General features: G+C 43.6%; 1 protein-coding gene across 1 annotated transcript in view; it reads left to right on the top strand.

The window, feature by feature from the left end:
* The window catches only part of MID2 (midline 2), a 200,211-nt gene that overhangs the window by 48,644 nt on the left and 130,300 nt on the right, over positions 1 to 21,267 (top strand). Inside the window, exon 2 of the mRNA XM_079962328.1 lies at positions 5,651 to 6,369. Within this exon, the coding sequence (XP_079818454.1) occupies positions 5,707 to 6,369 (663 nt within the window). The 5' untranslated portion in view covers positions 5,651 to 5,706. The remainder of the gene's footprint in view (positions 1 to 5,650; positions 6,370 to 21,267) is intronic.

Below are 21,267 nucleotides of genomic sequence, written 5' to 3'. Positions count from 1 at the left end.
AAATTCTACTAGCCTGTTGAGACTGGCAGAGGAGGGACAGAGAGATCCGTCCCACTTGCAACAAACAGCCTGCTGTGTTTGTCATGGTTCCCTCTGAGCACCCTGATTCAGAGAGGAGTGGGAGGTACTTGAAGACAACAACTTGGAATGGAAAGGAGGGGGAGGGGTTGAGACGGTGCAGCAGAGACCTCTTAACGAATTTCTCCCTTTGTCCCTGGAAATGCATGGAAATAAATCTTTAATAAGAATTATTATTATTATTTAAAAAAAGGTGGGAGATGGGGATAAGAGGGGGAATAAGGATTGTGAGGGTTCAGTGGTAGAACACACACTTTGCAGTTCCACCACTGCAGTTCCAGTTTAAAACCCTGGCACCTTCAGGCTAGGCTGTGAGAGAGACCCCGGACTAAAATGCTGGAGACCCATTGTCAGTCAGTGTAGGCCATACCGAACTAGGTCACTGAGCTTCAGTAGGTGGGTTGTGGACACCCTATTGTAGTGTTTCTCTTTTTTTTTTTAAAAAAAAAATTTTATTCATTTTCCAAACAATTTTATATAGTCAACACATTATTTAACACTCATTCTTCAGTTTTCGACTTCCCTCAGTTTCTCTGTCAATCTTTCGTAAAATTTCTATTTGTTAACGCATTTCTAAACATAATATTGCCTTTTAGAACTCCTTTTCCTCTTACTCTCTTTTTTGCAATATTTCTTACTAACTCACAGAGTCTTTTCAAAACCCACAAGCGTTGTCTGTACATCACATATGTTTTTCAGATATTCTGTAAATCTCCCCCAGTCCTCAATAAACTTTTGGTCTTTCTGATATGGGATCTTCCCAGTCAATTTATCCAATTCTGCATATTCAGTCAATTTCCTTCTCCATTCTTCCACTGTTGGAATTTCTTCCTGCTTCCATCTTTGGGCCAGAAGTATCCTTGCAGCAGTCACTGCGTATTGAAACAGTTTACAGTCTCTCTTATTAATTTCGTTTCCTACCATTCCTAATAGGAAGGAAGGCCTCTGGTTTTTTCACAAACATATATTTTAACATCTTTTTCAATTCATTGTATATCATTTCCCAGAAGCCTTTCACCCTTTTACACTCCCACCACATATGATAGAAAGTACCTTTTTTTAATTACATTTCCAACACTTATTGCATGTTTTGTACATTTTAGCCAGTTTAACTGGCGTTATATACCATCTGTAAACCATTTTCATTACATTTTCTTTCAATGCAGTACATGCCGTAAATTTTAACCTTTCATTCCATAATTTCATCCAGTCGTCATATTGTATATTATAACCAAAATCTCTTGCCCAATGTATCATTACTGATTTTACCTCTTCAACATTTTATACATTTTGGACAGATTTTTATACTCATTATTCAATACCTCCGCTTGAAATTTTGATTCTTTGCCTTCATACCCACACATTTTACAATCTTTTTTAAACATTTCATTAATCTGATAGTAATGTAACCAGTCATAAACAGATTCTTTCACCTCTTGATAAGTTTTCATTTTCCATTTCCCCCCTCTCCTATTACCAATTCTCCATATGTTATCCACCTCCCCTCATATTGTTTTTTTTCACGCTCATCACTTCTAATGGCAAAATCCAATGGGGGAGTCTAGGTTCCAACAAATTTTTGTACCTTTCCCACACCTCTATCAATGATCTTCGAAAGATGTGGTTTTCGAAACCTTTGTGAATTTTTTTCTTTTCATACCATAGATATGCATGCCAACCAAATCTGTTATCAAATCCTTCTAAATCTAACAGCTCTCCATTCTCTAATTTAATCCATTCCTTTATCCAACAGAGGCATGATGCTTCGTAATTTAATTTCAAGTCTGGCAGGGCAAAGCCACCTCTTTCTTTCACATCTGTTAATAACTTAAACTGAATCCTTGGCTTCTTGCCCTGCCAGATATATCTTGAAATTATTTTTTGCCATTCTTTAAAAATTGATGCCCCCTTGATTATCGGCAATGATTGGAAAAGGAATAACATCTTTGGCAGCACACTCATTTTTATCGTAGATATTCTCCCCCAATAGGACAGTTTCTCAGTAGTGTTTCTCAGACTTTGGCCCCCAGCTGTTGTTGGACTACAACTCCCATCATCCCTAGCTAGCAGGACCAGTGGTCGGGGATGATGGGAGTTGTAGTCCAACAACGGCTGGGGACTCAGGTTTGAGAAACACTGTGGTCATAGTTGAATTCTAACGTGGGTTGTTGCAGCAGTACATTTCCACCATATAAATATATGGTCAAACAAACAAACAAGAAAGTTGTCCCTCAGTGCATGTTTGGGTTAAAGGGCATGGCTGAAGACTGCTCAGCTAGGTGGATTCATGGTAAGTAGAAGGCAGCTTCTTATATTCCTGTATGGCCTTCCATGCATATGTGACATGAGGAATGTCTACTTCCCAATAGTTACTTATTTTCTTGGTGGAGAAGAGTATCTGCACACAGCTGCAAAGTGGGACATGAGCATAGTGAGTCATTGACCCTCACCAGAGCAAGTGAATGAATCCCGGAAGCTTCCTGCACTCTTGGTTGTGCAATAGACCTGAAGGATGGGAAGTGGCTTCCGCAAAAACCAAAGCAGAGATGACAGGGTTATGAAACTAGTTGGAAGAGCAGGCTTCATCCCTGAGCCAGCTGGTTGCAGGTGTGGGTCTGTCGAATTGGCATGCCTCTGCATGGGAGTGCCCCGACACTGTACTGTTGGAGGGTTGCCAAAGCTTAATGTTGCTGTTGGTGTATGTACGTTTTGTATATGTGTGTTTGTGCAGCGCTTTTTATGATAGTACTCTCAGTTATGGAGTACTGTGACCTTTTTTTACTGCCTGTGGCAGACATTTTGTCTGGCACCCAAGGCACATTTATCAAGATCTGAATACCTGGTATGTGTGTGTGTATATGTGTGTGTATATGTGTTGTTGTTGTTGTACCCCTGCCTATCTGGCTGGGTTTCCCCAGCCACTCTGGGTGGCTTCCAGCACATTAAAAATGGTAAAACATTAGACATTAAAAATTTCCCAATACAGATGTCTTCGAAAAGCTCACTCAACCACTTTGATCTGCAGAAGTGTCACTTGTACAGGTACCACATAATGCTCATTCCCAGTGCTATTTTTCTAGAAAAAGAGGTGCTGGAATTCACCATGAACACCTCCCTTGTTCAGGAGTTGCACCCACCTGGGAGGTGCCGGAGTTCTGGTGAGTTCCAGCTAGGAAAAAAGGCTTGCTCACTCCACATTTGTAAGACATTGATATTTTAGTGTGGTAGCTTATTGACATCAGGCAGGTGCCTTCCCCTTCATTATTTTTTAAGCCTGTTAAAACACATTTCTGCTTAGACAACGCTACCCAGATGGGTGGAATGTCAACATGCAATGTAAACTTATAATTGACTTAATTATTTTTGAATGCTTTGATTTTTTGTAAACTGCTTTGAGGTTCTATTACAATTAAGTGGTATATAAGTATTGGGAAATAAATTCTCTCTCTCTCTCTCTCTCTCTCTCGCTCTATAAATAATTTATTTATTTCCCAATACTTTCACAGACACAGACAAACACACACACACACACACACACAAACACACAGAGTATAATGCATTTATGTTTTTAAATACATTGTAAACCACTTAGACACCTTTGGGCAACAAGTGACTACCAAGCATATTAGCTGTCAACTTTCCCCTTTTTTTAAGGGAAATTCCCTTATTCCGAATAGGATTCCTCGCAAGCAAAGGGAAAAGTTGACAGCTATGCTACCAAGTCAAATAAATAGTGTTCTGGGTTTGCAGGGGACAAGGATCCCTTAAAATTCCTGGGTGCAAGTTTCTGCCCATATTTTCTGAAATTAGTAAATATGGGGTTTGAAGTCAAGCCAGCTTCCTCAGGAGCTAGGCTTCTCTGGCTTGACTTTCTTAGAAGGGAGATAGCGGAGTCATTATCCTGCCAAAAGGTGAGGCATTCAGCATCGGAGAAGAAAGGGGGAGGCTGCCAGAATTAGTACAGGGGCAAGATGTCATCACAGTAAAAAAAGAAAAAGAAAAGTGATTTTTGCAGGAGGCTTTTTAAATGAGGTTGCAAGGGATGCTGGAAGCGGAAGGGGAAGAGTTGTTTTCTGCAAAGGCTGTTGGGAAGAAGCAGCCGGAAGTGGGCAGAACTCCATGCATGCTGGCTGGGAGAGGCTCTTCTGAGAGGCTGGGGGCCGTGGCTGGCTGCTGTTTTGGACCCAAGCTTGTTGAAGCCACAAGAGGAGCAACAAGAGACACTCTTGGGGTGTCATGTTCTATGCCCCCTCTGTGGAAGGCTTTAGGTGTCAATGTGTGTGAGCAAACCACGTTTCTAAGACACAGCAAATTCCACTGTGCCTTTATTTTGCAGTGGAAACACAACCCTCGGTGAGTGCCTGGAATCCCTGGAATCTTGCTTCCATTTGACAGAGATTAGGGGTGGCGTGTAGCAGTAGCAACAACAAAACACAGTTTGCCAATTTGCACAGAATGTGTGGAATAACCTCTTTCCAGTTTCCCTCTTTATTTCCCCCCTCCCCTGTTCCATACTTCAAGAAAAATCTGAGTAATTCCTGGGTGTTGCATTTGCAGAAATGGGAAATCATTCATTTTTTGCTCCTACTTTCCATATGGCTGGGGCTCTGTTTGAAAGCAAAAGTACCCCTGGTTGTCTGCTACCTCCTCCCATATCCTAAGTCTTTCAGCAAAACAGGTTAAGGTGTCTTGATAAACGGAAGCAGACTTTCTCTCTCTTCTTCCCTCTAATGCCTTTTAAACATCTGATGAAGTGTTCCGGAACTCAAAAGCTTGCACTCAACAGTTTCATAACATTATGATTGAGCTAATATGAATTGGAAATTTGTGTTTTTTTCTTGTAGGCCATCAATGGCCTTCTCTAACTTACATAAATGTGTCAGTTCGCAATCTTCAGATCCTTTAATTTGTGGAATATCCACATGGAAGTATTTAGCCACACGGACTGATGTACAGTGAAGGTTAGGGACCACAGCTCAAAGGGAAATGAATTGCAACCCAGTAGCTGAGCACATACATTTGTGTGCAGAAGGTTCAGTCCCTGGAATCTCTTTCCCAGCATACCCTCTTGGGTTTTAATCTCAGCAGAGAGGGCCCTCTTAAGAGCTGCACCACTCAGAAATTTGGGGGTGGCCAACATGCACTTTGTTACCCTGTACGTCTACACTTGAAATAGATCTTTTATAGGGCATATTCTAATTGTGATTTTAAGTTGTCTTAATTCTTTTTTTGTTGTTGCTCTAACCTGTGAAGAGACCCCTCTTCACCTCACAAAGGTATCAACTGTTAAACCATCATGATAAATGTATCTCTGTGGGTGGAATAGGGGTTCCCTAATATTCTCAGCACCCTTAACAAGCTACAGTTTCCAGGATCCTTTGTGGGGGAGGAAACCATGACTGCTTAAAATATATGATCCTGCTTTAAATGTATAGTACAGATGTGAGTGCTCTCTCTCTCTCAGGGGTCATTGTGAGGCTAAAAATGCCGTTCTGAGCTCCTTGGAGGAAGGGCGATAAATGAAAGTCTATAAATAATTCACTGTCCCCTCTTGCCCTTCTTTCTTTCCCAGGTGGCTAACCTGCCTCCTTCGTTTTTAGTGCTGAAGCCAGATTGCTTTAACTAAAGATGGAAACACTGGAGTCGGAACTGACTTGCCCAATTTGTTTGGAATTGTTTGAAGACCCCCTCCTTCTGCCGTGCGCTCATAGCCTCTGTTCCAGCTGTGCCCACCGCATCCTGGTCTCCAACTGCTCCGCCGGAGAGCCTCTTGAGCCCATCACCGCCTTCCAGTGCCCCACCTGCCGCTATGTCATCTCCCTCAACCATCGGGGCCTGGAGGGCCTCAAGCGCAATGTGACCTTGCAGAACATCATCGACCGCTTCCAGAAGGCCTCCCTGAGCGGGCCAAATTCCCCCAGCAAGAACTGTCGTGAGCGGCCATACCGCCACAGCCCAACCATGTCGGCGGGCGACAGGATAGCCTGCCAGTTCTGTGAGCAGGACCCTCCGCGCGACGCTGTCAAGACCTGCATCACCTGCGAGGTGTCCTACTGCGACCGCTGCCTGCGGGCCACGCACCCCAACAAGAAGCCGTTCACCAGCCACCGCTTGGTGGAGCCTGTGCCGGACGCCCACTTCCGTGGGCTGACTTGCCTTGAGCATGAGAACGAGAAGGTGAACATGTACTGTGTGGCTGATGACCAGCTCATCTGTGCCTTATGCAAACTGGTGGGGCGGCACCGGGATCACCAGGTGGCATCCCTGAGTGACCGGTTTGAGAAGCTCAAGGTAAGAAGGGGCAGGGTGGGGTTTGGGGCACTGATTGAGGCAGCTGCAGCAGCTGTATGTGTGTGTGGTTTGTGTCTGTTTTGCTCCTTCCTGTATGTTCATAAGTAAGCATTCATTGTAAAAACCACACTCCCCAAAGTGACATATGGAGAACGTGCTCTGAGCTGCTGTTTCACCGCAGTTGCATCCCTCACCCACTGTGTCATCTCTTAACTCACTTTTCAGTATCTTTTGCATCAAAACACTAGGAGACTGTTGTAAATTGACTCAGGCTTTTATTCAACTAGCCCAGTTGTATCCATTGACTGGCAGTGGCTGGCTGTCCAGGGTCTTGAGAAAAGATCGTTTCCATCATCTGCTACTGGATGCTTCTGAAATGGGGATTCCCATAGTTCTGCCACAAAGCTATGGTCTCTTCCTATGAGCCGCGCTCCCTCCACAACAGAAGAAGCACTCAAATTGGTTTTGTGGTGGAGCAATGAATACAACACAACCCCCCATTTTCCTTACCACACCAATCTGGTTATGTGAATTGGCTTTGGTACTAACCAGGTAACTGGAAGCAAGGTTTTCCTGTGTGAAACGAAGCAGACTGTTTCAATAGGTGTTGGCTTCCATAATTAGGTTGCAGTGGCAGACGCTGCCTGAAGCTGCAGGGCCTGGATGGAGGCAGGCAGGCAGGCAAGCAAGTGGGATGGATGCATGGTTTGTCAGGGGCTTGTTTAACTGAGATGAATCTGTACTATTTGTGGGTGTGGGAATCTTGGTTAGCACTGCATGTTGGCTGTGTGAAAGGCCTTATTAAAGGTTTGTGATGGTATTCCCCTTTATGAGTTATACAGAACCATAAGACTAAGGGTTCTGAGGTTAGTCATCCCCCTCATGCTGATCTTCACACCCAGCCTTAAGCCCCTTTTTCTTTGTGAGATCAAACCGCAAAACACAAGAGTAAGCCTCCAGGCACTTAAAAGTCAGCAAGTAGTAGTGACTACAAGAGTGGGAAGCAGCAAAAATATTTGGACTTTAGAAAGGGTAGAAGTGGGGCCTGCAGTGGTGGAGCACAGCTGTTCAGAGTTCCACCGGACCAGCTATGCCTTTCTCTAGGATTTTGCATTTCACACCCCTCTTCCCCCCAGTTTTCTGGTGTTTTTTCTGCCCTCCAGCAGACTTGAATTGGACTGAGGTTTTTTAAAGTGTGTGTGTGTTTTTGTACATCTGGAAACCTTAGTGTTCTCCACAGCCTGTAGCTACCCCCTTTTGTGTGTGGATAGATAAGGACCAGCACTTAGGGATTTGAGTTCACTATGGGTATATAGCCCGTGTGAGTGTGAGGTATCTTTGGCCCTACAAGTGTTGCTGCACTATAACTCCCATCATTCCTGGCCATTGGCCATGCTTGCTAGGGTTGATGGGAGTTGTAGTCCAGTAACCTGAAGGGTCACAGGTTCCTCACACTTCGTAAATATGATGGTCTTCATGGGGAATGGTGGGTCAAGGTGCACCCAGTGTGAGAATGAGCCAGGGTAGGGATGGAGCTGTAAAGGGATATAAGCAAATGCCCAGGGTTCCTTTGTTGTTGGTTTTTTTGTTTGAGGAATTCTCCACCCTGTCAAAACACTGGAATTTTAGTATTTTCAGTGTTGTTTATCCTGGTCCAGGATGAAGTGAGAGGAAGTGTCCCACTATGGAATACATAAGCTATGGAAGAAGTTTTGATAGGGTGTTTTGGTAGTCACAGCCAAAGATAGATGATAGAAATAATAATAATAATAATAATAATAATAATAATAGAAGATATATTTATACCCTGACCACCTGGCTGGGTTTCCCCAGCCACTCTGGGCAGCTCCCAACAGAAAATTAAAATCATGACAAAACATCAAACATTAAAAACTTCCCTAAACAGGATTGACTTCAGATGTCTTCTAAAAGTTGTGTAGTTTTTTATCTCCTTGACATCTGATGAGAGGGTGGTAGTGCCAAGAAGGCCCTTTGCCTGGTTCCCTGTAACCTCACTTCTCGCAGTGAGGGAACCGCCAGAAGGCCCTCAGCGCTGGACCTCAGTGTCCGGGCTGAACAATGGGGGAGGAGACACTCCTTCAGATATACTGGGCATTCTGTTGGTGTCTTTAAATCATGACATTAAAAGAAAGTTCAGAAAGAAGGGGTTCCCATGGGCATCTGGTGGGCCACTGTGAGAAGAGGATGATGGACTAGAAGAGCCATTGGACTGATCCAGTGGGACTCCTCTTGTGCTCATATCTCTCATTATCAGATACTGAGGGGGAATAACTGGAGATGGCAGTTGCCATCTTGGCTTTGATTGCAAGCTTTCCTTGGTCCAGTGTATCTGTATCCTGGTTTGAATTGCCCACAAATTCCTTGCTGGCCAGGACTTTGATGTTACCACCAGAAGTTGTTGGGCTGAGACTCCCGTTAGCCCCAGCCAGCAGGTTGGATGGCCAGGGATGTTGGGAGTTGTAGTCCTACAGCACCTGTAGGATCAGGGATCCCTTCCCTGCCTTATATCTTCAAGGTGAACATTCCTAGAAAGGCAGAGTGGTTTTTTAGTTTTGGGGGTGGGGGGTAAATATTTTTTATTTCATTCTATAATGTATATAAAACAGAGAGAACAGTTATTTTTAAAAAAGCAGATAAAAGTAAAGGATGGAAAACAAAACTATAAGGTAGGCACATATAATAAGTGCAGTAGTTGCATGTGGGTTAAAGTAACAAATTCCAAGTAATAAAGAAGTGAGAATAAATGTTGTCTTCTCATAAAGAATATTAGAGTTATCTGATAATCCAGTATAGTGAGGCAGTATTAACTGAGAAACTTCTGGTGCTTGTTGCGAGAACCTTATTTCTTCCTGAAGTGTATATATCCTTCTGTTATGGGGTGAGTGTGGGTGAGAAAGGATTCTGTTCTCCCTTCACTCAAGCCAACATTGTCAGTGCATATTTATGAACTACCCTGAGCTTCTTGAGACAGAGGGATCAGACATCTCTGTGCTTCCTGGGCCTCTATTGGAATCTTTTCATGCTTGACTTTTTACGCAGTTATGGAGGCTCTGCTGAATCTGACAGGAATCAGAATAATGTCTGGTTCTTGACCCATACGAAACGAGACATCTCTCTTTCTCTCTTATGCATTGCACAGGGGCCTGGATCTGCAAAATAATGCTAGGTTCCGAAAAATCTGGAAGAGCTCCCCAGCCATATCAGAGAAGGTGGTTTGATGGCCAGGTCTCTTGAGAAACCCAGGCTGTCCTATGACCTGAATTTTGTAAAAAATAGGAAAGAACACATTGTGGAGACAGAGAGTCTACTCTGTAGGAGTCTTTGGAGCCATACTGTCCTGGAAGAAGCATTTGGTTCAGACCAACTTTATATTAATATGCTGGAGTTGCACCATGAGACGACCTAGTATTATTTCAGCTCCTTGGGAATGTTTGCAAGTCAGATTTAAGCTACACAGCATAATAAGCATTTTAAGCCATCCGTGTCGAGGAAAGTTTATGTCTGATGCTTTCAAATTGTGAAGAGGTGGAGCTTTTCCAAACAGTTTCATGTTTTCAGGAAGCAGCTGGTTCACTGCTGACTGCATTACAGGACCCTTGTAGATTCCTTTGGTTCAGTAATGTTTTGGTTTGCACCTGCTCATGGAGGGATCTACAATTCCCAGAGTTTAAGACACACCTCAGTTTAAAACAGGAGTATTAAAACAACAGCATTATAAACAATAATTGGGGATGAGGCAGCCTCAAATGTACTTTTAAACAAAACGATGTGAATAGTCTTTCTGAAGGCTGGAAGGGAATGAACTAAACAAAGCTTTCTGGAGGAGGAGTTTAGGATCTTATGCAGTACCACGGAGAAGGCCTTGTTCCATGTTCTCATCAACTTCACTTTGGATGGTAGCAAGTCAGAGCCCAGAGTCTCCCAGAATAGCTTAACAGGCAGGAAGAATCAAGCAATCTTTGTGCAGGCAGGAAGTAGACCGTGTGATGTAAGATGAGGCAGCCTGCCTCACATGGTGGAGGTTACAAGAGGAGATGAATTTGACTCACATGGGATGGTTCACTGGGAAGGTCTCCTTTGCAAGTTCTCCACAGAGATAGAGAACTGAACCGGAGAGACAGTAATTTGGTTAAGGCAAGGACTGGTTTGGCGCACAATTGCACTGTGCAAGCATTTAGTTTTTAAAAAATATAGAAAAGCTAAAACTAAAGTGAAACAAGTTTCTGGTTCTTAAGAAACTCATTGAGACTTGCAATCGTCTGAGCAGATGATGTTGAATTCTCACTATGCCTAGCTAAAACTACCGTAAGCACAGTGCCCTGCATTGTGCTCTCTCTCTCTCTCCATCTCTCTCTCTCTCCTTGCTAACCAGAGCTAAATAATTTGTGCAAAATATGTGAACACAATTAAATTTCAGGGCTGCAGTGTTTTGACTGATCAGTCAGTAAATTGGCTTAAAAGCCTTTGCTCAGCTTACAATGTGGTGACAATCTATATGCACTCATAATAACTATTTAGTACAGGTACTTCCAAAGAATAGCAGGTGGCAAGTACAATCTTTACAGAGGCATCCCTCCTTTTTTCTCATACAGGAGAGAATGCTTCTTCTAAGATGATGCCTCCTGCGATGCAAAGGTGCATGATCCAAAAGGATGGGCTTTGATCCAAAGCTACTGTTTGGACTTGCATGCAAGCGTAATCAATGAATCGATTCCTGGCACTCACACAGTTTAATCAGCTAAGATTTCTTCAGTTTGGTTGCGGCCCCATTAGATTTGCATAATTTAGGCAGGTCGCAGAGTTCAGCTTTTCCAGGGGCAGATTTTTCATGAAATGCTGAGTGCATTTAATCAATGAGTACATTTAGTACTGCCCAAGATGATGGGAGGGAACCAATTGCTGGGCAAGGGCTTGATCCCATGTCCCTCAGATGCAAGTCCAGATCTCTGTCTGTGATAGTTATCATTAAAAGTAATTAAAATCCTGCTGGATTGGTTTAACACTCACCCAGATAGCTCTCTGAGGGCAAAAAACTTTGCAAGTACTTAACTTTTGGGGGGAGTACAGTGGTACCTCGGGTTAAGAACTTAATTCGTTCTGGAGTTCCGTTCTTAACCTGAAATTGTTCTTAACCTGAAGCACCACTTTAGCTCATGGGGCCTCCTGCTGCTGCCACGCGATTTCTGTTCTCATCCTGAAGCAAAGTTCTTAACCCAAGGTACTATTTCTGGGTTAGCGGAGTCTGTAACCTGAAGCATCTGTAACCTGAAGCGTCTGTAACCTGAGGTACCACTGTACTGTATTTGTGTGCTTTGATTTCTTCTTTTCCTTTCTCTTCCTGTTACCTTTCCCCCTTTTAGTTTCCCCTGTCTGAAATATGTGAATGGCACCGAGCAATTTTGGGTTTATAAGAAGCTCTTTCGAGATGTGCCAATCCATTAGGTAATATGGTATCCCCACTCCCACCTTCCACTATTCAGCATGCAGTTGTGACTTGTCCCAAACTGCTATGTTATCTTGCCAGATTCAAAGCAAGTTTTTGTGACTGGGAAGCTTTCTGGATACTCATGGGTATGTGAAGAATTACCCAGTGGAAACCTTACCATGGGACACCAATTTGTGCAGTGTTCAGTGGGAATGTGCAAATGCACTTTGCACCTGCTCAGGGATGTTTTGCCTTTCTGTCTTTATATCTGTTGGAAGCCATCCAGAATGGCTAGGGAAACCCAGTCAGATGGGTGGGGTACAAGTAATAAATAATAATAATAATAATAATAATAATAATAATAATAATAATAATCTTTCCCTTGGAGGGAAAGGAATGCTACCCATGCTTGGAGGGGGATTCTTGGTTAGGGCTGCCAGACCTTCTTGTAAATGAGAGGGCAGTCCTACAGCTGAGACAGTTTTTTATCATTAAGTGAAACAAATTGGTATCTCGCTCCAGAGATAAGAATTCTTCCTGAGTTTTATGATGCTGAAATACAGGTGGGAAAACAAGTTTCTTATTTGTCTTAGAAAAATAACTTCATTGCACAGGAAAATATTGTTAGTAATAGACAACAACATTTGCCTAGGCAAGAAAATTTTTGAGTTACTGGATTTTCAAGCTCCAGAGAATCTACAGTCGGGCAATGCATGTTATTAGGAGGATTAATCAAGATGTCACAAACTTGTGGCATGCTTCTGAGTTTCTCAGAACTTTTCATCAGACAGTGTGTTCCATTCAGCCAGCAGTCTCCCATCTTAGAACTGAGGCTGCATCTGCACTATACGTTTAAAACAATGTCGTGCCACTTTGAACAGCCATGGCTCCCCCTACAAAATCTTGGGAACTATAGTTTATTTTGAGATTTGCAGGAGACACCTTTCCCCTCTTACAGAGCTACTGTTCCCAGAGTGCTTTAACAACTGATGCTTCTTTGCAGGGAACTATGGGAATTGTAACTCTCTGAGGGAAATAGGGGCTTGTTGCCTAATAAACATTTTTTGTAGTTTTTAATTTATTGGTATGTTTCCTTCTTTCTCTCTGCCCCGCCCCCCATGCTTTGTGCAACATCTCACCTAATGAAGAGTCCGGGGGAACATGGAAGCATGCCACAACTTTGTGATATTTTGGGTGGTCCTCCTAATGAATGTATTGTCCAGTTTTGGATTCTGGGTCTTTTTCTTTTGGCGCAACATGACTATATTTTGTTTATCCTTCTGCCCAAATGAAGTCGGGAAAGGCGGACATTAGAGCAGCCATGCTGGCTTGGGGCTGTTGAAAGTTGGAGTCCAAGAGCAGCAGGAAGGGAACAGCTTCCTCCCCTCTGATCTAAACAAACATAGGGCACATCCACACTTCTGGAAAACTGCTAGGACCTGTGGACAAGCACATGGTTTCATCTCTTAAGATTGCAATACAAAATGAAGCAGCCAGATTACTGGCTTGGGTTCACTTTTAGTCTTGCATAACTCCAGTTTTAAAATAAGTGCACTGATTGTCAGCTTGTTTCCAGGCCTAATTCAAGGCACTCACATTAGTGTTTTAAAGCACTAGAACGAGTCAGGCCCCAAATACCTGAAAGACCACTTCTTTCCCTCTTGGATGCTGACATTGGCAGAGGAGAACTTCTTGATAGTTCCTCTAACCTCAGAGGCTTGGGGTGGTGGCAGACCAGGAGAGGGCATTCTCTGTGGCAGCCTCTAAGTTGTGGAACTCCCTTAGCACAGAGGTGTGTCTTCATTATACAGGTTTCGGTGAATGCTGAAGGCACACCTCTTTACCCTGGCTTCTGACATACTGTATTCTTAGGAAACACTTTATTTCTGTGATTGTAAGTTGTTTTAAACTGTTTTTAAACTGGGAGTAAGCCTCATTGAATTCAGTGGGATTTAGTTCTGAGCAGACATGGTTTGGATTTTGCTGCAAGTTATCGGACATAGGAGTATATTGCTGTAACCCATCCTGCTGCCTTCTGCTGAACAGTGGGCAATAAATCTAACAGCCACCTCCTGACTTCCACTCATTACCCATTTCAAACTAAAGTTTCCAGTCACTACCAGTTTCAAATAATTTTTGTTCACCTTAAACTAGCAAAACACTCTGAAATATTCATGCTGGGTTTTACATCGACAGGCATGTCATTTCAATCATAAAAAGGACTTTATGCTGTGGATTTTCATCTCAAATACCAGGGATGTGAAAGAGAGAGAGAGAGAGAGAGAGAAGAGAGAGAGAGAAGAGAGAGAGAGATATGCATAAAGCAAAGAACAAAACTCTCACTGGCTTTAGAGGGATTTGCTTTGTAAACTGGTTATACAAGTCTGGGTTGAGCTTCTTCTGCAAATTTACTTTGGTAGTATAAAATGCTGGGAGGAGGTTTGTTTCGACAGAAGAGTTATGTGATGAATTGGGAGGATAAAACTGCAGGAGAGAATGGTCTGGATTAGAAGCCGCAATATGAGACAAGAAAAAATGAGAGACATTGGATTCCATTTATCACTTAGATGAGTCAAAAATATAACATGAGCAAGAATTCATATAAAACTTAGTTGTTGCTGTCATGAAATATTATAAAAATAGCCATGCAGCTTGATGCCCTTCAGATGCTGCTGAATTCCCCTCACAGTTATCATTTCCAGAATGGTCAATCCCTCTTCCCACAGAATTCTGGGAATTGTAGCTGTTTGAGGGGAGTTCCCTTCCTAGTAGCTCTCAGCACCCTTAACAAACTACAGACCTCCAAGATTCTTTGAAGGAAGCCATGACTGTGGTATGATAACTGCTATAAATGTATACTGCTGATGAGGCCTTAAAACTGGTATTTTTACTTGTCACTTTCCAGCTAAACAAGCTCTCAAAGTGACTTACAGTATATATATATATATTAAACCCTATCCAAAAAACCTCGCATATTATAACAAGAATGGGGAACCCCTACTGATCTTGATGGACCCAACTCCCATCTGCCTCAGCTAGTGTGACTAATGGCGAGGGATGTTGGGAGTTGCAATCAAACAATCAGAGCATCTGATGGTCACACATGTGTTATTACAGGGTGGGGGGCACCCATGCATTATAACTTATGTTAATTAACACAATAATACCTTTACTTACTCTTCAGCAACCTCAGGCTGATACTGGAAACTGGAATTCTATGAAGGGTTTTTGGTCAAGGATTCTCAGTTATTTCTCCCAAACTGAAATTCCCAAGATTCTTTGGGAACCCAACATAAGTTGTCATAGTATAGCTTTATGACGTGTGACGTTCTTGAGCAAGTATAGTTGTCAGGACTGAGGATATTGAAAGTGAGGGTGACCTTGTAGTACTTTACTACATTGGTCTTCAGTGGTGGGTCGGGACCCACGACTAGGTTACTTCCTGATCCAAGGGCAAGTCACAGCAGCAGCACTGCCACCATGCAAATATATGGTGAGAAATTAAGAAATGGGTCCCCAAATGCATGTTTCAGTTAAAGGTGCATCCTGGGTATGAAAAGGTCAAAGATGGTTACTGCTTTACAGGACAGCTGTCTCCAACATGCAGCTGTTTTGTTTCACACACAAAAGGGCATACCCACACCATATATTGAAAGCACCTGACTTCCCCCAAAGAATTCTGGGAAGTGTAGTTTGTTAAGAGTTGTTGAGAGTTGTTAGGAGACCCCTATTCTTACAGAGCTACAGTTCTGAAAGTGGTTTAGGAATCAGTCTCTTCCCTTCAGACTCTGATAAATGTAGCTCTGTGAGGGAAATTGGGGTCTCCTTTCCTAACCATTCTTAGCAACCTTAACAAACTTCACTTCCCAGAATTCTTTGGGGGAAGCTATGCCTGTTAAAGTGGCATAAAAGTGCTGTAAATGTATGGTGTGCTTGTGACCAAAATGAGGAAGTAGATGGGTTGGTCCATAAGAAAAATTCCAACATCCACATTAGGCCAATCAAAATGATACTAAATAATGTGCAAACTGATGAAGATGCTTTTGAGAACTTAAAAGTTTGCACAAAGTTTTGCAATGCTCTCATCAGGCTATTAAAAGTATTGCCCAAATATGGATTTGGGAATCTTGTCTGTTTTTAACACTTACATCCCACCTTTTTGTGAAAAGCACACTCAAACCACTTGTGGAATAAAAATATAAACCAGGAAATAAAATAAAACTGCCACACTAAAAAGAAAAAGGAAAAATGCACATATGCAGCAACAGCAGGATCATAACAAAAAATTCCCAACAAAATATTGCTATTGGCTTTAAACAAAAAAGAATGCCTGCCTAGATAAAACAAGCTTTAATAGCCAGCTAAACAGTGGGCATATTAATATCCTTTTCCAAGGGTCTGTGTAGCTCAGGGGTACTGACAGTACAGTCATGGCTTATTCTTGGAGACTGTGTCTAGAGGGGGCAACACACACACACACACACACACACACACAAACTGCTTTGTCCTGCAGAGGGGATTTTTGTAACTTTGTGACTCTTCCCAGCAGAGTCTCCTTTTTTAATCTAATTAGCAGCATTTGCATTGACATGGGTTTTCTGCCTCTTTGTCCTTTGAGGAGGGAGCAGGCAAAACTGCCTGGGTAAACATCAGCTTAACAATGCAACTTGAATTTTTCCTTTGCTTCCTTTGAACATCTCAGCCTAAGGATGAATTCTATATGACTCAGCGGAGGTGTCTGTCAGCTCCTGCCCTCCGAAGGGATCGGTATGGCAACGTGATGTCTTAATTCATATTGATAACCAGCTCTATTTCTGAGGCTTCGGATTTGGTAGTATTTTTTAAAAAGGTCACGATGAATCAAGTAGAATTATTGAAAATAAAAATATGCCCATGCAGTTCTGAGTAAAAGTCTGTCTTGCATCACTTGTGAAAGCTGGCTGGATTTTGAGCCAGATTCTGTGCATTCTCTGATTTCACAGTGGCGGTGCAGAAATTGGTACTGAGTGTAGAATTCATTGGGCTGTATCCATTGTTAGTTCTTTTCGGACCAGACCCACTGAACTTAAAGGATATGACTAATTTGGCATGATAGATGTGTATGGAATTATGCATGGTGCTGAGAAAGCGAAGAGAGAAAAGTTTTCCTCTCAACAGGAGAACCCATGGACATCTACTGAAACTGAATGTTGAAAGATTCAGGACAGACCAAAGAAAATACTTCTTAAAAATATGAAATTTGCTGCCACAAGAGGCAGTGATGGCCACTGATTTGGATGGCTTTTAAGAAAGAACGAGGCAAATTTATGGAGGTAAGACTATCAATGATGGCAGTGGCGTAGTGTGGGTTGCCAGTGCGAGAGAGAGGAAGGGGGAATAGGAAGAGAGAGTGCAAAAGAGTCTTAATCCATGCCTGGAAAAAGAAGTAAATGATCTGATACATTTGGGAAGGAGGTGCCAAACCATCATGCTAACTTCCTCCCGACTCTCAGGGTGTGTTTGTGGAGAGAGAGAAATGACGGCCAGTGCTCACAGCTGGTTGGTGGTGTTTTGGGAGATGATGGTGTCATCGGAGAAGTAGGGGGTCATAGGGGGCTGTGGGGTCCCTGTCACAGAGCGCAGAACATGGCCAAGGCATGCGGCATCAGGCCACATGGTGGGGAAGAGAGGAGAGTGGCTGCCTTGGAGCCAAGGCAGGTAGGCAAGCAACTGGTGCCCATCTGAGCGAGTTGCTTGTGCTCTGGCACTGGTGTGTCTCTGGAGTGCCCGCCTTCCTGCCCACAGGCCCGGCAGGTTACACAGTGCACAAGGCCAAGCTGGCTTCACCTTGCCTCTTGGCCAGCCCAGGGGTGGGGTGCATAAGTGCGTCCCTTCGCTGGCCACAAGGGAGAGGGAGGCATCGCCACTATCCCAACCCTGAAGCCCAGCTTAGGCATAGCTTGCCTCCCCACAGCTCTGGAAGGTGAGAGGAGTTCAGCCATGCGGCTTTGATGTGGGAGCCTATCGTGCGGGCACCCATTGTGCTCCTCAGAATTTCTAACCTGGGGCAATCGCCCCTCTTGCCCCCGCATGTTGTGCCACTGCTTCTCAATTCCAATTCCTAGAAAGTGCAGGTTGGGAGAAGGATATTTGGCTCACATCTTGCTTGTGGGCTTTCCAAAGCATCTGATCGGTCATGCTGAGAACAGAATGCTTTGCTAGATGAGCCGCTGTCCTGATTCGGAAAGACTCTTCTTACGTTCATTTCAGTGGGTGTACTCTGAATAGGACTGGGTAAGCTGCAACCCATTTTCCTGAGTACCTCCATCATCATTTGGGCTGCCCTTTTCTCAGTGTTTTCAAGCAATTCACCATTGAGACAAGACAGCCAGGGGAACCATACACAACATTCCAAGTCGAGTTGCACCATAGATTTGATTAATGGCTTGGTGATATTGGCGGTTTTGTTTTAAAGCCCTCTACTAAAGATGGCTTATAGAACTCAGAGGTAAGATTTCAGTTTTGAACGCTTACAGGAGGAGGGTAGCATGAGAAAGGGTTGCTTCCAAAGGCATCAGCGGGGTGCCACCTGTTGTATTCAGAGCTGGCATGACTTTCCACAGAAGGAAGCGGCAGCGAGAGTTTCAAGTTCCCCAGCTGTTTTTTTTTTTTTTTTGCCAGCCTAGATTTCCCCAACCCCGCCCCTGCTGTGATTCCCCTGCATTTCTTTTATCTAGGTCAAGCTATTACTTTTACTCATAATCTACATTAATTTTTAATTTGATCTTTAGTCCTAATTCTTTAGCAACTCTGAACAGGAACCGGCTTTTCTTCCTTTCTACTGTGACAGGGGTTGCTTTCAATGCTCAGCTATTTGCTGAGCATGCAAAAAGAAAAAGAAAAGGAAAAAAGGAGCCAGGCAAGGAAAGAAGAGACACACATTGTTCTCTCCCCCCCCCTAAAAAAACTAGCATGGACCAAATGAGAAGATGTGACTGGGCCACTGTGGTACAGTGCCAGCAATGTTAGACCTGGGAGATCAGTGTTTATATCCCCACTCAGTACAGCGGTACCTCGGGTTAAGAACTTAATTCGTTCTGGAGGTCCGTTCTTAACCTGAAACTTTTTTTAACCCGAGGTACCACTTTAGCTAATGGGTCCTCCTGCTGCTGTTGCATCACCGCCCAATTTCTGTTCTCAACCTGAAGCAAAGTTCTTAACCCGAGGTACTATTTCTGGGTTAGCTGAGTCTGTAACCTGAAGCGTCTGTAACCTGAAGCATCTGTAACCTGAAGCATCTGTAACCTGAAGCATCTGTAACCCACGGTACCACTGTATTGAAACTCACTGAGTGCCTTGGGCCAGTCTCTTTCTCTCAGAGTAGGGAGGGGGAGAACCACCTTGGAGGGGGGTGGGAAAGGTGAAATATAAGTGTAATAATACACAAAACATAGGATAAGGGAAGTTGCCTGGCAAGTGAGACCGCTGTTCCATCTACAGTGGTACCTCGGGTTACATATGCTTCAGGTTACATACGCTTCAGGTTACAGACTCCGCTAACCCAGAAATATTACCTCAGGTTAAGAACTTTGCTTCAGGCTGAGAACAGAAATCGTGCTCTGACGGCGCAGCGGCAGCAGGAGGCCCCATTAGCTAAAGTGGTGCTTCAGGTTAAGAACAGTTTCAGGTTAAGAAAGGACCTCTGGAACGAATTAAGTACTTAACCCGAGGTACCACTGTAGTTCCCTATTTTCTCCTTGACTATCAACAGCTCAGTTATTTCTCCCTTTCCGCTTTTCCTGACTCTCTTAATACTGGAAGAGAGCTGGGCAGAGGGGGAAATGTCTGGAGCGAACTAAAGGCCAAACAATGACTAACGGCAGTTTCTCAGTAGTCTTCCAACGAAACTTGAATAGGACCATTATTCTGCCTCATGTCTTCTATGGCTTGTCTCAGGCTCTTCTCACTTAGAATGTTCTGCCTGAAGCAGCTTCCTCACATTGCCTTGTGGTTGGTCTGACTCAGGATGATTCAGGTGTGTGCCCATCCAGTGGAAAGCCGGAAATTCAGTAGCCTGTGCAGTCAGTCCCATGGTGGCAATCAGGGAAAGTGCCTTCTGGGCTTCCGTTAATGGAGTAAATGGCAAGGAAACATTATTGGGCATGGCTTGTGCTACAAGATCCAGTGAGGACCAAGCGTCGAATGTCGCATCCTGTTTCAACTGTGGTGGTGACAAATACTGAAATGCAGGTGCCAGCTACAGGTACCTGGTTGTGTTCATTGCTGGTTGGCCACTGTGAGAACAGGATGCTGGACTGCATGGGCCACTGGTCTGATCCAGACACTTCTTACATTCTTATTGCTTGGCTGCCTAACAAGTAGCAATGGGCAGTGGGTTGTATGGCACATCTGCATGGAAGTATATTGCAATTAATGGGATGTTAGGAGATATGAAAGCTGCTCCTTTCGGAGTTAAATCTGTGATGGCTCATTCATGCATGCAGATCGCCACTTGAGGAACATGTATGTATGAGCTGGTCCTGTCCTGGTGGAGACATAAAGATGGCTTGGTGCAAACCGCAGTTAGTGAATTAGAATACATGCCCTCTTTGCCAACCCCTTTCTCTTTTGAGGCTCTAACCACGATTCAGTGTTATGTCTGCACTGATGATAACCCGTGAAAAATTCTGACTAGATTTTGCAAAGCTGCTTCAGTCCTTGAATTCAAATTCTGGATAAAAGGGGAACCTGATTAATGTTGCTGTGCTTAACATGAGTGTAAACGTTTAGGGAACCATGTTTGTAGTTCTAAAGAAAGGAGAGGGGAATTCACGCTAGAGTTGATGGAGAGAGTGTTCATTCCCGAGGTGGACTCCCAACCTACAAACCTTGGTTTGCAGGGAGCCAACTTTATATTGCACAGGAACCCATGAGAATTGCAGATATAGGGAACTGTGAAACCACCAACTCTATGCACCATGAAAAGAGGAGCGGGAGAGCGAAAGAGAGTGATTGCATGCACAGCAATTATAGTACAATTCTGCAGCAGGAGACTTCAGTGTGTCTTTAAGCCTGAGCCTCTCTCCAGGCACTGCAATGATTTTGTGATTCTTTCATAGCCAGTGGGTTAATGTGGCAAAACGCCACCTCCCAAAGTACATTCGAAAGCTGGCCTTTGAAGCTCTGACATTAAGCAACAAAAGCTGGAAAAGTTGTTGGGGAGGACACCCATCGGCTTTAATTTATTTAACATCGTGAGTCATATTCAAATTAGAATTTCGCTGGCCTAGATAGCTTGAAGGGGGCTTGGGATAGAAATAAATTCAGGACACGGCTTAATATGTCCCTAGCTTGTGAAAAATAAAGCTGTCACTGGCTGTTGCTTGATTTTTAATTTCAGCCAATAGTTTGCAGGGCCTTAAGGCTTAGGAGCAGGTGCCAGGTGTCACCCTTGCCAGGGTCCCTTGTTTCCT

Source organism: Podarcis cretensis (genome assembly GCF_951804945.1).
Source record: "Podarcis cretensis genome assembly, chromosome: Z".
NCBI classification, from domain to species: Eukaryota; Metazoa; Chordata; class Lepidosauria; order Squamata; family Lacertidae; genus Podarcis; species Podarcis cretensis.
This window is presented reverse-complemented; position numbering and strand designations above follow the sequence as displayed.